The following is a 16,253-nucleotide window of genomic DNA, read 5'->3' as shown; positions in this document are numbered from 1 at the left end:
AACAACATTTAGCTTTAACATATTTTCCATTACTTTAAGGTTCTCTTCAGAGGCAGGGACATTAGCAGTGATAGCTATATGTAAATAGACATATTTACCTCACCACAGGAAAAAAAATGTTTTGTTCTTTTTAGTTATTTTATTATCATTATTTTTAATCATCATTATATATATATATATATATATATATATATATATATATATATATATATATATATTAACAGGATTTCACCACACAACAGGACACCAGCCCATTTCTCTTCCTCCTTTTTTTGTGGCTTCGATCCATTGCTCATACCGAGGCTCTCTGGGCTCTGGATAGCTTTAGCTATATCCACTTTTCCATTGTTAGTTTCTTTAAAATATTAATGTTCAGCTTGGTGATTTAAGTATCTGATTAGGTCTGTCATTACAAAAGTTTTTGGGGTGTTCCTCCCCTGCGTTTAACTTTGGTGAGCTTTGCTTATTTGCCTATGCTGCTGTGCACATGTTGTGCATACTGAAACGCACACACATGAGGCTCATTGGCCGGTCACTGCTGAAAATCCGTCGATTCCTGTCCCCAGCTGATCGATCGGCGCACCTCTAATTTGTTCTCATTCAGGATTTGGTTGTATTAAAAGACACTGCAGTGTGTGAGCTGCTCAGTTTTCATGTAACTAAAGTTAACATCACATTTATTATTACAGTGTGATGTATGGACATGTCCATTTAAAAAAAAATGGCAGCAGCTAAAATGTCAAATTCGAGTATTCAATAAGCCAAAGCTGTCATCAGGATGAGTGAATCAGGCTGTGTTTTACAGTCTATGGTAAATCCATGATTAGTGTGTAAAGTTTTAATTTCACAGCTTTTAGTAACTAGCAACTATCAGTTTCATCTGTTAACTTGCAAACATTTTTTTCTTCTCCACAGAACAGCTTTAGATCAAATCTCAGCTGTGAATGAACTTAACGCTCTGCCTGCTTTAGGCTTACGTGCACCTTGAGATCTGAAAGGGTGCTACTGCATGAGGTGTTGAGAAGAGGACAATCCCACATGGAGGACGAAGAACATTAAACAGCCAAAAGGTCACAGAGAACAACTGAAAAAAAGAAAAAGAAAATGAATTGAAGGACAAACAGAACACTTAAAACCAATTTTTTTTTTGTCTTTTTAGTCTTTTTTTCCATTTTTAAAACCACAGTACTACTCTCCACTATACGATGCACATGGCGTGGGTAGGGTTACACGACTTCATTTACATTTTAAATCCTCGGTCTCCAGCCAGGGACCCCTCCCAAAGGAGGACCCAGTGGGGGTGTGTGGGGGATTTGGGTGAGGAGGGGGGGAAGCACTGGGCTAGGGGGGCAGAGACATTCGCACACCGGCCCTCTGAGAGACAGACAGAGAGCAGCGAGTGCTGCACTTTGTGATTTGTGGATTTTTATTGGTCCGTGTGTCGCTGAGTGTTGTTCCTATCAGAAAAAATCACCTCAATGTGGTTCTATCTCCTCTGAGCACGTGCGTGCGTGTGTGCGTGTTATGAGGTGAAACTTTATGCAAGCCCGGTGACAGCAGATGGTCTTGTGATCATTGCGACAGCTTGTAGGATGGCAGTGGCAATAATTATATAACTGAATCATGCACACACTACTGTATAAAAATACAACCTACACAACTATGGCTTAGCTTATACACTCACGAATTCACATCACTTCTCTCTCAGAGAATGGACTTTTAGCTTTATGGCTCCACATAAAGTATTGCTGGAATGTTTTACAGTTTATCAGAGTAAATATGCATAACCATTCTCACTCTGTAGGCTAGTTATTTCACTTTTCCTGAGAAAAGGGGCTGTACGTGTGCCGCCTTCCACTCGTAGGATGAGGGTGTTAATGTGTGTTAATGTGAACACCTCCTAGTGGGCCCGTGTGTCCTCTGTCTGCCTCTAGGTATGAACCAACTCGCCAGGCTGCTCCCCCCTGGCAGCGCTGGTAGGGTTGGGTGTCCACCAACACAGCAGGGACGAGGGGCAGGAGGCAGGTTGACCCTCTCGTGTTGAAGAAGAGCACGAACGGGATGCAGGGCAGAGGGAGCAGAAGTCACCTGCCTCTTCTACCCAGCAACCCTCTTGTGGCCACCATCCCGGTCCCTCCTGTGTTGGTTGGCATGGTTACAGTGGTGGCCTGTGACCGGTGGGCACGACTTTCAAACCAAACCCACCGGGCCACAGGCAGCTACAGCAACTCTCAGCCGGTGCGCTCGTCCCAAACTCACACAGCTAATGTTGTAAAACCTCACAAAGCTCACAAAGAAGAAAAAGCCAGATTTTTTTTCTTGCTTTACGCAAATCTTATTATTTTTCAGCTTTTGTGCATAAAAGCAAAGGCCATATGATAATATTCATAAAACATTTTGCTCTTTGTTATCCTTACTCCTCAGCGGTGGTCTGAATAAATAGAAAAACATATTTAACTGTCTTTCAAAGCTATGTGTTTTTGTGAGTGGTACAAACTTACAGCTTAAAGCTACATGCATGATTAGCAGCACGGCAGGCTTTAGAGAGAGTGATTAATGGACAGAAGCTCTCTGTACTGAATTTCTTTTCAAATCCCTGACTCTACAAAAAAGAGAGAAATTGAAATTAAAAAGGAAACCTTATCATTTCTCATTAAAATAAATGAGAAACAGGACTATCACTGTTCCACAGGCCAGTGATCGTGCCAATTTACATCTTATCACCTATATTTTCTTTCTTCTGTGCCTATTAAGCATAAATGACAAGTAGCTAGCACTCCTTAAGGTATAATTTAAGCAAATTTTGACCACAAGCTGAATAAAACTGCTGAGAGATCAGGGTCACAAATCAGACCAAATTGAGAAGTGGCTCCGGTTTTGATGTGGGCGCTCGAATGAGTGGAGCCACGGACAGGGGCTTGTGCTGTCAAGCTTCTTTGCGAGTCAGAGGCTGTGTGCGTTTGCGTGCGTCAAACACGTTTATGGGACGTGCTCATGCCTCCCCTGAGGGACCCCTGGCTGCGTTGTTTCATATCATTTTCATGTTAAACTTCCTGGTCCCTCCTGAAGAGCTTCCAGTGACGGGTTCAGATTTCCGGAAGGAGTACTCCACTGTGAAGTTGTTCCTGCGTTGTCCGCGTCCCCGGCTCCACACGAACAACAGCAGGAAACAGAAGAGGACAACCCCGAGGAACGTGATGCAGCCCATTGCCGTGGAGACCAAGATGGTGGTCAGGTCAAAGGTGAACTTGAGGAAAACGCGTGTGCTGTTTAGATTTGTGTCGTTGAAGAACTCGCTGCTGTACAGTGAGCGGTTGAGAAAGAAGGCTGAGGCGGCATCCAGCGGTTGGCCACGCACCGTGAGTGTGGCAAAGTAGGTGTCATTGCCTCCGGCGTTACTGGCTATGCAGATGTATGTCCCACTGTCAGTGAGCTGGGCGTAGCGGATCTCCAGGGTGCCACTTGGGTGAACTATAATGCGCCCTGAACTCTTAGTTGTGATCCGCCTGCGCTGTGGGGAAATCCAGACAATAGAAGGGGGAGGGTCTCCTTCGGCTCGACACAGAAAACTCACCGGTTGGCCTTCACGAGCGATCATCTGGAGAAAAAGAGTGAGTGGATGAATAAATGCACAAGTTTAAAAAAGCACAGCAGATATCTATATGTAGGAATATTTTAAAACCTTAAAACAACCTTGTTTATGGTTGTAGAAAGTTTAACAAACTCATCACCATTCATTACCTGCTGCAGTTTTCGGTTGCGTATCTTAGGCTTCTGGCATGTGAAGTGATCGAAGAGTGCAGAATCGGTGAAGGAGCTGAGGCTGACGCCTTGCACCTCCACCGGCCCCGCACACACCGGCACTCTGCCGTCAAAGTTGAGGGTCTTGCGTCTTTGCAGGATCCACAACAGACGGCAGTCACACATCAGGGGGTTCCCGTCCACTCTGAGGGTCTCCAGACTGTTGACAGAATGGAAGGAGCCCTCTTCCAGTGTCTGCAGGTCGTTTGAGGAGAAGTTGAGCACGCGGATCTGTCGGAGGCCTCCGAGGGCATGGGGCTCCACCGTCATCAAACCTGTGCTTACCATGATGAGCTCCTTCAGCCTCAGCAAGTCTTTGAAGGCCCAAGGCTCTAATGTGGTGATGGGGTTGTAGGACAGGTTAAGGTGGGTGAGGTGGGCAAGGTTCTTAAAGGAGGACGAGGGGACAGAAGTGATGTTGGTGTTGGTGATGGAGAGCCAGTGGAGGTCCAGGCCCTGAAAACTGAGAGGGGAAATGTACTCCAGGTACGGCCAGTGGTCGATATCCAAACCCCGCAAGTTTGACAGCTTGCGAAAGTTCTGGTCCTCCAGGGCAGTGATGCTGAGGTGGCGAAGGCGAAGAGTGACCAGGCTGCGGAGGTAGGACAGCGTCTGACCAGAGATGGATGTCAGGTTGCAGCGCTCTATTGTGAGGTCCTCCAACCCCAGCAGACCTGAGAATGCCTGGAAATAAGAAAAACATAATGGGAATCTGGGAATCACTGTTTGCTTATACATATACATATATATTTATTTATGTTTAAGTAAGACAAACAGACAAAACTTGGTTCAGTATTTCACCAGAACACATTTTTGTTGTTGCTACTGTATGTGAGGTACATGCCAAGAAAAGGACTCGTTTAATTTTTAATATTTCATAATCATTCTCAAAGGAAAATATCAGATTTGTGGCCATAGCAACCAGCTCCGATTATGACGAGTTTTAAAAGTGCTGAGACATTTTTCTGGTTTTCTCTGAGGTCTTTGTGTTTTAATAGTGCCTTAATCTCTTAATACGTAATTAGAAACAATAAATTCAAATAAAAGTAACAGAATCATTTTTTACACACTCCATTTGAATGTGTGCTGCTGTTATTGTAAGTATTGCAGTATAACAGTAAAACAATATTTCAATTTATCATTTTATTTTTTGACACAGAAAAAAATATTCAGATGTGTTTGGTTTCTTCTAAGTGTAGTCTAAGTAACAAACCAAACACTGAGCTGAGTGCTTTTTTACTTATTCATGGGGAAGCTGGAAATGTGTTACATGGATGCTGTGTAACTGGTATCAGTGTTTTTATCTATGCAGGAAAACGAATAGACTTTGCCAAAATGTCACACCAGGATTTTTTAAAAATAAAGTGCAAATTATTGTATCCATTTCCCATTTCATCAATAAGCTCAATTCACTACTGGCCAGATGCTTAAGAGCTTACCTTGTGGGATATATAAACCAGGTCGTTGTCTCCGACCTCCAAGTGTTTTAGACTTTTCAGGTCCTGGAAGGTGTAGTCCAATAAAATCACCATCTTGTTCTCACTAAGGTCTAGGCTGGTAAGATTGCCAAGCTTGGCAAAGGCTCCCATGGGCACCAACTTCAACTGGTTCCCCCTTAACTTCAGCACTTTAAGACTCTGGAGGGTGGAGAAGGCATTCGGTTCTAACGTGGAGATGAGGTTCTCACTGAAGTCCACTTCCTCCAGTCGTGGGTACGGTGCCAGGTCTCCCGCCTGCACCCAGCGGAGCCGGTTCTTGCTGAGGTCTAGGAGCCGCGTCTCTGTAGGAATGCCCTCTGGGATGTTGGTGAGCCGCCGTCGCTGGCACGACACTGACCTTAGCTGGGCTGAACACTCGCACCGTGGCGGACAGGCGTGGCTGTTTCCTGGCAGTGTCAAGGTTATCATGGTAACCAGTGAAGTCGCCAGGACCCATCGCCACAGCTTCGGCCATGGCACTAAGGCACGCCCACCATGGCCAGGAAAGCCAGTCATGGCCCTGGTCCTCTGACTCCTCGCCTGTTACAGGCAGGGTGAGTGCGCCAGACACCTGCAAGACGAGACAAAGGGAAAAACAGGAGTTACAGAAAAGAAGTGAAGGGAGAAATAGAAAACAAGGACGGAATAAATATGTGATGAAGAAGGGAAAGAGGATGTAAGAAGATGGAGCCTATAATATACCCTATCAGCTCCCAACCTCATTAAGACAGGCCTAAATCCACAATGTTGTAAATTATCAATGTCTCCAGCAGTTTAAGTAAAGGAGTTGAGAATTTACTGCGGAGATTTGGGGCATTTCGTGACACAGCACTTAAACATCGCAGATGAGATCCCGTCACAGGAACAAGGAGCGCTTTAAGATAGTTTAGAAGATTTGTCTTTTCACTAATTCATCTGTGGTTTCAGCTGGAGAACCGGGACGCCTGGAGCCATGAGAGGGAGCTTCTTGCTTCAGCTGAATTCATGCATCTTGCATCTCCTCCGTTCTCCTTCCAGCAACGAGGCTGTCTGCTCCAGTTTGACAAACACAATGAATTTATTATAATCACCGTGCATAAACAAAGATGGAGCTCCTTAATAATCACAGTGTGTGTGGAAACCATGCACGCTGTGACGAGGAATAGGTGTTTGAGCCATTGCATGCATTCGAACAGGTACGCTTGGATGCAAGTTTGACATTTTGCTGGGTATGAATTAAAAATGCTTTGAGGGAAAAAGAGATGAATCATTTGTGCTTTAGCATTCCTTCAGGCAGCCGGTCATCTCTCCCACACACTGTTTTCAACATGAAGACAGTCAAAGAGCACCTGGCATTGGATCTGGAACACGGCTCTGTGTCCATCCAGCTAGCAGAAGTTTCATACTTGAGGAAGATGCCATTTAAAAAGAAAGTTTGGCTAGAAGAAAGTTTTTTTTCTTCTCTCAAACAACAACTACTGACCAGAAACCCCCAAATGTTAAACTGTTTGTTTATTTTTCAGATTCAATGGATATGAGAGAGAATATATCATCACCACCAGGGAGTATCATGTTAAAATGCACTCTGATGCTGTTTCATGTTAAAATGCACTCGGATGCTGGCAGAGGAGGAAGGCAGAGCTGAACAGATTAATAATATATGGGTTGGTTTGTGCGTAATGGGCAGTTTTCAGAGGGCCAGCCAAACAGTTAAAAGAGCCAAAAGTTGGTAGGCTCTCTCTTTTTGTCGATGAGGCCGTTGCTTCAAATTTCTTACAGGAAAACAGCCTCTAAAACGCCAAATCATATCCGACTGTTTCGATGCATTGGCATCAATGGGATCAAACGGGATGAAATGGGATTTAAGCTAAATATAAATGACAGCTGACAAATTCTATGCACACATATGCACATACTCGTATTTTCACACACAATCACACAAACTCAAGCTGTAGGAAAAAAAATCCTCCAGAGATTCTGTCTCATCTACTAAGCCTCAAGGTGGATAAGTCCTTCAATTTTTGACAGGCCTGGAAAACACTGTGTTTACAGATCCCATATCTGAACAATCTGGTAGAAATCTGGCACAATCTCTCCTTTCGCTGGGAGACAAAACTCAAAACACAGAGAAGCTGCTGTGCAGAAACAGACTGACCCACTTCTCAGCAGCAACTCGGCCTCGCACTGTCAACCATCAGCAACTCACCATGACCACAACAACAGAGCGGCAAACTCGGTGGAATAGTGCCCAGGAGAAAAACAGAGAGATCAGAAAAACTAGCAAAATTCTATCAAAGTCCTGAAATAATGAGATTAAATCGCACATCAGGTTCTGTGTCCTCGTGTCTTCATGGTGACTGTTGTGGAAACACTGATGATTTTTCTCCTTCTTGCACCTTTTACCCTGCTAAAGATTTAGATTGCATCCCATCAACTATCATCCAAATAACATGAAATGAAACATGAAATTTTAAAGGAACCACGAAGTTAAAAAGTTGTGCTTTTGGTCACTATTTTGCTGCAAGTCAAAGAATTTACATCTTTAACCCTTAATCACACAGGCCTAGAGACTGGTGGGCAGGGACACAGACTTTATTAATCCCACACTGTTACAACAGCACAAGTGTCAGCAAGAAATAAAAAAATAAAAATCCATCCATTTTTTCAGCTGGGATGTTGGAGCCTATTCTAGCTAGCATAGGGCGAGAGGTGGGGTACACCCGGGACAGGTTGCCAGTCTGTTACAGGGCTAACACAGCGAGACTGACAACCATTCACACTGAGATTCACTGCTATGAGCAATTTAGAATTACCAGTCAATGTGACCTCACTAACTGCATGTCTTTGGACTCTGTGGACTCAGAGAGAACCCACACAAACACAGGAAGCACATGTTAGCTCAACACAGACGGACAAAGTGCACAAATAAAAAAAAAGGCAAAAAAACTATACAAGAGTTATTTCTACCATTCACAAATTGTCTCTATATAGAGTAAATACACCCACAGAGAATTTTTCATATTTGGAAAAGGTGTAGTGGGAGTGATAATACACACAAGTACATTTTTGCAGGTATCTATTGTATGTGTGGATTATACAGTCTGACTGCTGTCAGGATGAAAGACAACATTCTTTGTTTCCTTTTTTAAAATCAAAATATCTTGAAAACGTAAATTGGCATTCATGGTCCCCCGAGGATGTTCTATAAAAGTTTTTTTTTTTTTTTTTTTTGTGTCCCGTTTGGATCTTTAGCCATCAGAATTGTTGTCTTAAGGCCAAGAAAGATGCCAAGCGGATTTATTTTACCAAGTGGATCATCATGGCCTTGCCATATTGGTCCATTTGATTGACCTTTATTATAATTATGAATTTATTTTATTTTCAGTTGCTACAAACGGGACAGACATGACTGGGGGATAGGACAGGGAGAAAGAATGAAAGAAAGAGAGGGAGAGAAAGAAAACCAAAGGGGAGAAGGTTTATAAAAGGTTACACAGAACATAGTTCAGTACTTGTGATTTAATGCTCATTTAAAAAATGTTAAGATTTTGGCACGTTATTGTTAAGATGTTGAACATTTGCCTGTAAAAAAAACCTTTTGAGTTAAAATTCTGACACATCTAGCGAAGATGTGCCCTGAGAGCGTGTTTGGGGCTACTGTGGGCAGACACACGAGCCCCAGTACCAACGTGAAATATAGGTCACATCTGGGCTCTGCACTATGGGGCCCAGACAGGTCCCAGTGGGATATCCAACAGTGTGGGTTGCCCACACTAAGCAAAGAGAGGCCCACAATGGGGCATATTATAGGGAGCGTACCCACAACTGCCCTACTGGGGCCCCACCTAGACCCCACAGTGGAGAGCTAATGCCATGGTATATTAGCGATACCAACTGGTGTGGAGTGTGGACCAGAATGTATTTTAAAACAGAAAAGAAAACAACTATCAGCTGCTCATTTAAAAAAAACGGGGTCACCACAACAGGTATATCTGCATGGTTCATTTAGCAGAGTTTTACACCCGATGCCCTTTAGATGCAGCCCCCTGCAGATTTGTGCTTTCTCCCATGGGATTTATTGCTTATTAGGCAAGTATGTAAACTACTACACTATAGATCATCTCACTAAAAACCAACCAACCAACCAGCCCTCCACACAAATCCTCTGCATAACATGTTAGTATGTTTAAGAAATTTGAATATTCTCTGATACCAGAATTTGCTGATGTTTTGAATCAGCTGTCTTATCTCAGCCTCATAATTCTGACACTATTTCTCCACAGTTGTCACATTTCCCTGTCTTGTGTTTCCTAACATACAGACCCCACATGGGATATCCTATATAGGCCCTATATGTGTTTTCTATAGACAGCCTATAGTGGGCTACCCACAGAATTCCCTCTTGAGAGCAGAAAGGGCAAAAATACGAACATAGAGTTTGGGTTTGGACAGGGTTTGCACACAAAAAAACACAGAGCACCCCATAGGGCAAAACTGCCGTGAGCCCATTTTGATCCCATGTGGAATAGATGCAGGTTGCCCACACAGCCTCACAGCTACCCACTGTGGGCCTGCATGGGCATGGTTGCTGGGCAGACATTCAGCTCTACACACAGCTGTTCCCATACATAGCCCGCTGCACGACTATAAACTCTTCACTCAGTGTATCCAGTGTCTCCGTGTGTGTTAGTGTACATCTTGCCCAGCTCTTTGGCATTGTGATGGATGCAGCCTGTCTCCGCACCCCCATGAGAGTCATCCTACGGGTCAGTGGCAGAGTCACAGTATGAATCACTGAGCTTACATCGTCAAGGCAGACAAGGTCCTTACTGCTTGACTCAAGGACAGACTTGGATTCCTTAACACACACACTCTCTATCAGACACATGGGCCCAGTGCTCTACGCATCATCTCATGAGCAGGTGATAAATACACACCTTGACTCTGACTCCCAGGCCACATACTGAAAGAACATTTTTATATGTTGTTGCTTTAGTTGCTTTCTTTTAGATTAGCAGCCTGTCCCTCAAAGTTTAAAAGCTCAGTCTTACATCTTATCCTGCACCTGGACAGTGGACCTGCACGGAAGTCACAACAGGAGTCCCTAAAGCTGCCATACAACCTGCAAATGATCATCTTCCAGACGTTATGGTAACAACAGGGGCAAATCCCACAGTTGTAGCCAGCGAGGAAGATAGAGTCACAGGCCAGCTGTCCAAGGAGAAAAAAAAGAAGAATGGAAGGAGAAACAGCCCAGAAGCTAAAAATAACTAAAATTTGATGGCTGACCTAATGAGCAGATGTTTTGGAGCAACATTCTTTCTCAGCCACTGCACAGGCAAGACACTGATGACCACAGCCAGATGTTTCAGACACCGGTTGTTTCACCTGCTTTATACAGTCAGGTTAGTCTGATTATAAACACCACACACTCTTCCCAGGGCTGGACTGGGACAAAAAAATCGGCCTAGAGACCGGCCCCCCAGGTATTATAGGAAAAGCCATTTTTAAGGAGCCATTGGAAACTCTACTAACTAACCTTATGAATAAAATAAAGTTCACTATCAGTAACATCACAGCACCCACCCAGCTGTATAGAAACTCCGTCATGCTAGCTAGTAGCAGTAGGAGGTATTGTAACTGACTGTAAAAAGTCAGCACAACGAAAATAAACTGCACCTAAACTTGGTTTATATCTGACCCAGATAGACTGCAGGTCATAACTTCTTACCTGAAGAGCAGTTCACCTGGCACTCGGACCGGCGGCCGCCTCGGGTCTCTCCTCCTCCTGCCTCCCCTTTCTCTCATCCACCTGCTGGCCTCCACCACTTGCTAATGTTACTGAATCTGTGGAAGCTCCGCGATGCCACCACCAAACAACTGAGTTATTTTTACACGTCTCCCAGCATCTGGCCAATCCACCACCTTTCATTGTTTATACCGTTACCAAAAAAAAAAAAAAAAATCATTGGCCCATAAAAACGAACAATCACCATCGGCCCACCGGTCAAATGCCCGTATGCCCAATGGCCAGTCCAGCTATGACTCTTCCCAAATAACTGCAGGGAAAATAACATCATTGTGGTTTGGTGTGCATTTGTATTTGTGTGGCAGTGTGCCTGACCGTAAATAGGTCATGCATGTTGACTGGTAGCCTTTACAAGCCTTTATATTTGGCCGGCAGAGCGTAGAGCTCCTCTCCCCAATATCCCTTCTTTAGTGTCCCTTCTTCCTCAGCTTTCTCGCTCTCCTTCACTCTCTCTCTCTCTCTCTCTCTCTCTCTCTCTCACACACACACACACACACACACACACACACACACACACACACACACACACACACACACACACACACACACACACACACATAATAAAGACCTCTCAAAAATAAAATCACACTTTAGCTTTCGTGATGGAGGTGCAGTCAAGCAGTCAGCATGTTATTAGAGAAAGCTTTTACATTTTATTCCTGCAAACAAACAGAGTCGCTAACTTGACAAGTTTTTATATATCAGAGGAAAGCTGACAGTTTGTACTTTCCATTGCTAAGTAGCTATAAGTCCAATATTAAATCTGTGCTTAGTCACTCCATTTTAAGCCCAAGTCAAGTGTGGAATAGAGTTTAGCAGGTCTTGTGGGGTTGCACCCAGTGCCAAAGAAGAAAGGAAAGTAAGGGGGCATTTTAATGAAGATGAGAGTCAGACAAATCTCTGTTTTGCCACATTATTGTGATCTACAGTGAATATTAACTAATGCAAGTCAATATAAGTAAGCCTAAAACGTCAAATTAAGTGTTTTTGTGCTGCTCGTCATCAAAGTTAGAGCTCCTGAAGGATCAACAACTCCCTGACTGCATTGCAGAAAGAGAAAAAACAAAAACAACACCCAAACTTAAATCCTAAATGACCACAAAGGAAAACTGAAATCAAAATATAATTAGGGCGGGTAAAGAAAAAAACAAAGAGGAAAAGCCAGAGGAAGAGGCTCACAGTACAGGATCCCCACAGTGATGAGAGGAACAAAGCTGCAGTGGGAATGCACACATATAAAATATGAAGCGGAAGAAAAGTAAAACAGAGGAAGTACACAGGAACACACACAATGTAGTAACTAGATCAACATCTTCAAAGTTTTCAGTCATTTGTCTGCAACATCCAGTGACGGCAACACTGTGACCATAAACCAAAGCTCCCAAAGCGTCTGTAAAAACAGAACATTTTCCAAGCTGCACTTCACTGAGCTGCAGAATGCAACGTGAAGGACACTGCAGTTGTTTGAGTTTGCATAAAGAGATGATACTCATGATGGTGCTCTGTGCCACACTACCATATCATCGCCGTTCTTGAAGTACTCTGAGTCACAGAGTCTGCGAGTTTGGACTGATCGAGACTGACATGCAGTCTGCTTTGACCTTCAGCTGATTAGAGCCAAAGACAAAAACCTTTGACTCGACTGCAGCTGTAATGTTTAAATGGACTACACATTGCTATATATAAGATCTAGCTCATATTCAGCCTGAGATGCACTCACTTGCTCACTTTCAGGAATCTACTAGGCACAAGTTTGAATTACGGGCAGAAATAATGTTGCTACATCTGCATCTTGAATCAAGACTGTACAAGATATGGAAGACACAATGAAAACAAGAAAGGGGCTAAACAACTTCCCTCAATCATACCATCACAGGTTGTAGTCCTCAACCAAATATCACACACTGAAATGGCTCAAGGTAAAAAGTCTTTCCATGAATCTCTAAAACCAGATTCTCAATGACGTAGGAGCTCATCTGCTTCATGATCCTTTACAATTTACAGGTTATTGTAATGTGTGATGTGCAGCAAGCAGGTGAAAAGTTGACTGAACTTTACAAACTAATTCGAATTAAAGTCAAGGAGGTTCACAAACAGTCATAATTATGATAAATCTGACCAGCAAATATAAGCTTGACCTTGAGAAAAGAGACCCATTGAGACCCATTAGGTGATCATTCTGTGCAGGTTTCACAAAAATCAGACTGACACTGTGGGATGAGCAGCAATTCTTGTGAATTGTTGAGACGCCATTGCATAAGCTCATCGCTCTTCCAGCTAATGAAGGTGGCCAGTGTAAGGCTAGCTAGACCTGAGGTCCCAGTGCAATATGAATTTGGATATTCTTCTATGTAGGCAGTTATCAGAGAGGGCCTTGCCTATTTCACCAAGACACTATCAAACCACATTCTGCACACATTACAACATCATTGCTTCACTTTAAACCAGCGTGCGGTCCAGACCTGCCACCCACTAGAAACACATGACACCAAATGCAGCTCAGAGATATTTTTTTTTCCAGTTTTTAACTACCAGGAATTATTCTCCTCAATTTTGAGGCCGTTACAGAGAGGTGGTCTGAAAAAAAAGTGACGCAACACGGTGGTAAACATGGCCCTGTCTCATTTTTTAAAAACATTTTACTTTGATCACATTTAAAATTAGCATGCAATTTTCTACGGTTCTTTTTAAATGAATTTAGGGGTTTACATGATTTGCAAATGATTACATTCTGTTTACATTTCTATTTTACACTGCATCGAAATGCCCTGTTTTGAAAACCCCTCTGAAAACCCTTGTTCGCCCTGAGTCTCAGTGGTTGCACTAACCATCATGCTCATGCTGTTGAGCTGTGGATGCAAAGTAACATATCTGCACTGTCAGTCTAAATCCTATCATATACTCCTGACAATGCAGCACGGTGAGACGTGTACAGCACACCCCGCGTATCATCACCCTGTGCTGATGACTGTCTCCTCATACTGTGGATGATGTTTCATGAAATGAAAGATGCTTTCTGACTCACAGTATTCTACTGTATTGTTTCCCCTCTAACCAGGCGATCCCCAAAATACTTCACAGATCTCTGTGACTTCTCTCAGATTCCACCTCTGTTTCTTTCTTGACAAGCACTACAAAGCGAGACAGCAACTGATGCTGAGAGTTAGTTAGTTAGCAAAAAAAGTGTCATGAACTAAGAAAGCTGAACCTTTGCCTCAGTTGTTTAACTGCATCAAAGTCTGCCTCGATCACAGAGAAACAGAAAGCCAGCGCACTGCATCGAGAACAATGCCTGACAGCCACAGAGGAACAACAACAACAGAACAAACAAAGCTAAAACAAGCTGAGCTAAAACCCCACAAGACAAGAAATAAACAAATAAAAATATATGTGCTGTTTGTTTATTAAGAGGAGAATCTCTTCCAGCTCTCAAACAGCGTCTTCAAAAAAAAAAAATTACTTTCATCACGCCAGAAATAATCTAAATGTTGCAACAACTGTTTGTTAAAAAAAGACTACACACACATATATGTGCACACACACATATATGTGCACACACACACCAAATGCCAACACCATAAATGTCCCTGATTTCAGACAGGAGCTGTCTGTGTTGGTGTGTGGGCAGAAGGTAACGCTAAATGGATTAGAAGGGAATGAGCCCAAAAGGTCGTTTCATCTGTGTGAGTACGAGTGTGTGTCTGTGTATGCTTTCACTTTGAACTTGAGCAGCACTGAGACCTTAGTGAGGGGTGACGCACACAGCAGGGAGTCAGACTGGCAAATGCTGTGACAGTGATAGCTTTAGTGTGTATCAGTTTCACTCGCTGCAACAGGAGGTGCTTAAAGTGATTAGTCACATGCAGCTAATCCATAAAATATGCTGACATAATGTCAATTAGTCAGCAAATAGCCACAGAAGTACCTTGGTATGGTAGCTTGGCTTTCTTTCACCTGAATACTAAGTAAAATGGTTTAAAAAGAAAAAGTCATCACGACTGGAGGTGGGGTGTTTTCAGGTTTTAGGAGATGTCAGATTTGAAGTTATTTAATGTGAGCTTTTGGTACAGATCTGGTTTCAGCTACACATCCAGGTATTATATAAAGATATCTTAAAGTTTTAATTTCTGCCAGATTTATGCTCTGCAACTGGCAGACAGGTACATCAGAAGCAATTCACTCATCATGTTTATTGTGGTTGGCCGTCAAATCTCACTGACTTTCAGTCTCTGGTCATCATGTTGCTGCCAATCGCTTCCAGTGCTGACACAGCTTTAGGCCCCTGAAGGTTTTAATCTATGTCAGACATTTCAATGAGGAGAGAGAATTAGAAGGAACTGAACATGATTTATTGATATACAGAATTCAGTTAAGGTATTTGCTGATTAGACTCCGATTGCCCATCACAGCCGAAGGGAATCCCAGCTGTGACAGGGATTAGTGCAGGACCCGTATGTCTAGACGCTGGTGGTGGAGATGAAGATGTAAGCTTCGATGGAACCTCAGTAACATGAGAGAGGTGGAAATGGGGAGTAGGTGGGATGCACAAAAGTGTCTGCCAGGGAGATTGACACATGCGCAGTGAGATTTAAAGCTTAGAGAGTGGAGGTTGATTGGCATGAAGAAGGTGGGCAGAAAGATGATTGGACTAGACTAGTGATGTCACAATGAGCTTGTTAGTATTGAAAAGTGGAAGTCATGCAAGCTTGGATCAGCCACCAAACACCTGGGAAGCAGACAGATGTATGGATAAAGCTCTTTTTTCAAACTTTTGCATACAATTTTCATTACAATTTCTACGTTTCCTAGCAACCACAAACCAACAGGCTAAAATGACTCATTTTTAGAGTTTCTGCACATATAACATGTTAGAAAAGCATTGTATAGTTTTCATTAAACAACAAGAGCATGTAATTTATATCCACAAAAATGTAATTATGCATGATACACTGTAATGCCTAACCACCTAACACTAATGTCACAGACAAAATTTTACTGTAGTACTGGTATGGACTAGTTATTAGTAATTGCTGACAGTAGACCCAAGGCTAGCAGACTACCAACCAAATGACTGACTGATCGACTCAACAACCAAAATAACAGACCAATCACCTGGCCAACCAACCAACCTACTGAGCAGTAGAAAAACAAAACACCCAGCCTACTATTCACATGTTTTATTGATT

General features: G+C 43.0%; 1 protein-coding gene across 2 annotated transcripts in view; it reads right to left on the bottom strand.

Annotated features, from left to right (window-relative positions):
- Positions 1-227: 227 nt before the first annotated feature.
- lingo3b (leucine rich repeat and Ig domain containing 3b) overlaps positions 228-16,253 on the bottom strand; it is a 47,734-nt gene continuing 31,708 nt past the window's right edge. The window contains exons 1-4 of one of the 2 annotated variants that reach the window (XM_026149595.1): positions 10,990-11,007; positions 5,241-5,850; positions 3,742-4,485; positions 228-3,598 (exon numbers count right to left, since the gene is read on the bottom strand). In XM_026149595.1, coding sequence (XP_026005380.1) covers positions 3,029-3,598; positions 3,742-4,485; positions 5,241-5,795 — 1,869 coding nt within the window. In that variant the 5' untranslated portion in view covers positions 5,796-5,850; positions 10,990-11,007 and the 3' untranslated portion in view covers positions 228-3,028. Of the gene's footprint in view, positions 3,599-3,741; positions 4,486-5,240; positions 5,851-10,989; positions 11,008-16,253 lie in introns of those variants that run through there. The other variant, XM_026149594.1, reaches the window with a different exon arrangement.

The sequence above is a fragment of the Astatotilapia calliptera genome, chromosome 18 (genome assembly GCF_900246225.1).
Source record: "Astatotilapia calliptera chromosome 18, fAstCal1.2, whole genome shotgun sequence".
Lineage (NCBI taxonomy): Eukaryota > Metazoa > Chordata > Actinopteri > Cichliformes > Cichlidae > Astatotilapia > Astatotilapia calliptera.
The sequence above is the reverse complement of the archived record's forward strand: the minus strand, read 5'-3'. Positions and strand labels throughout refer to the sequence as shown.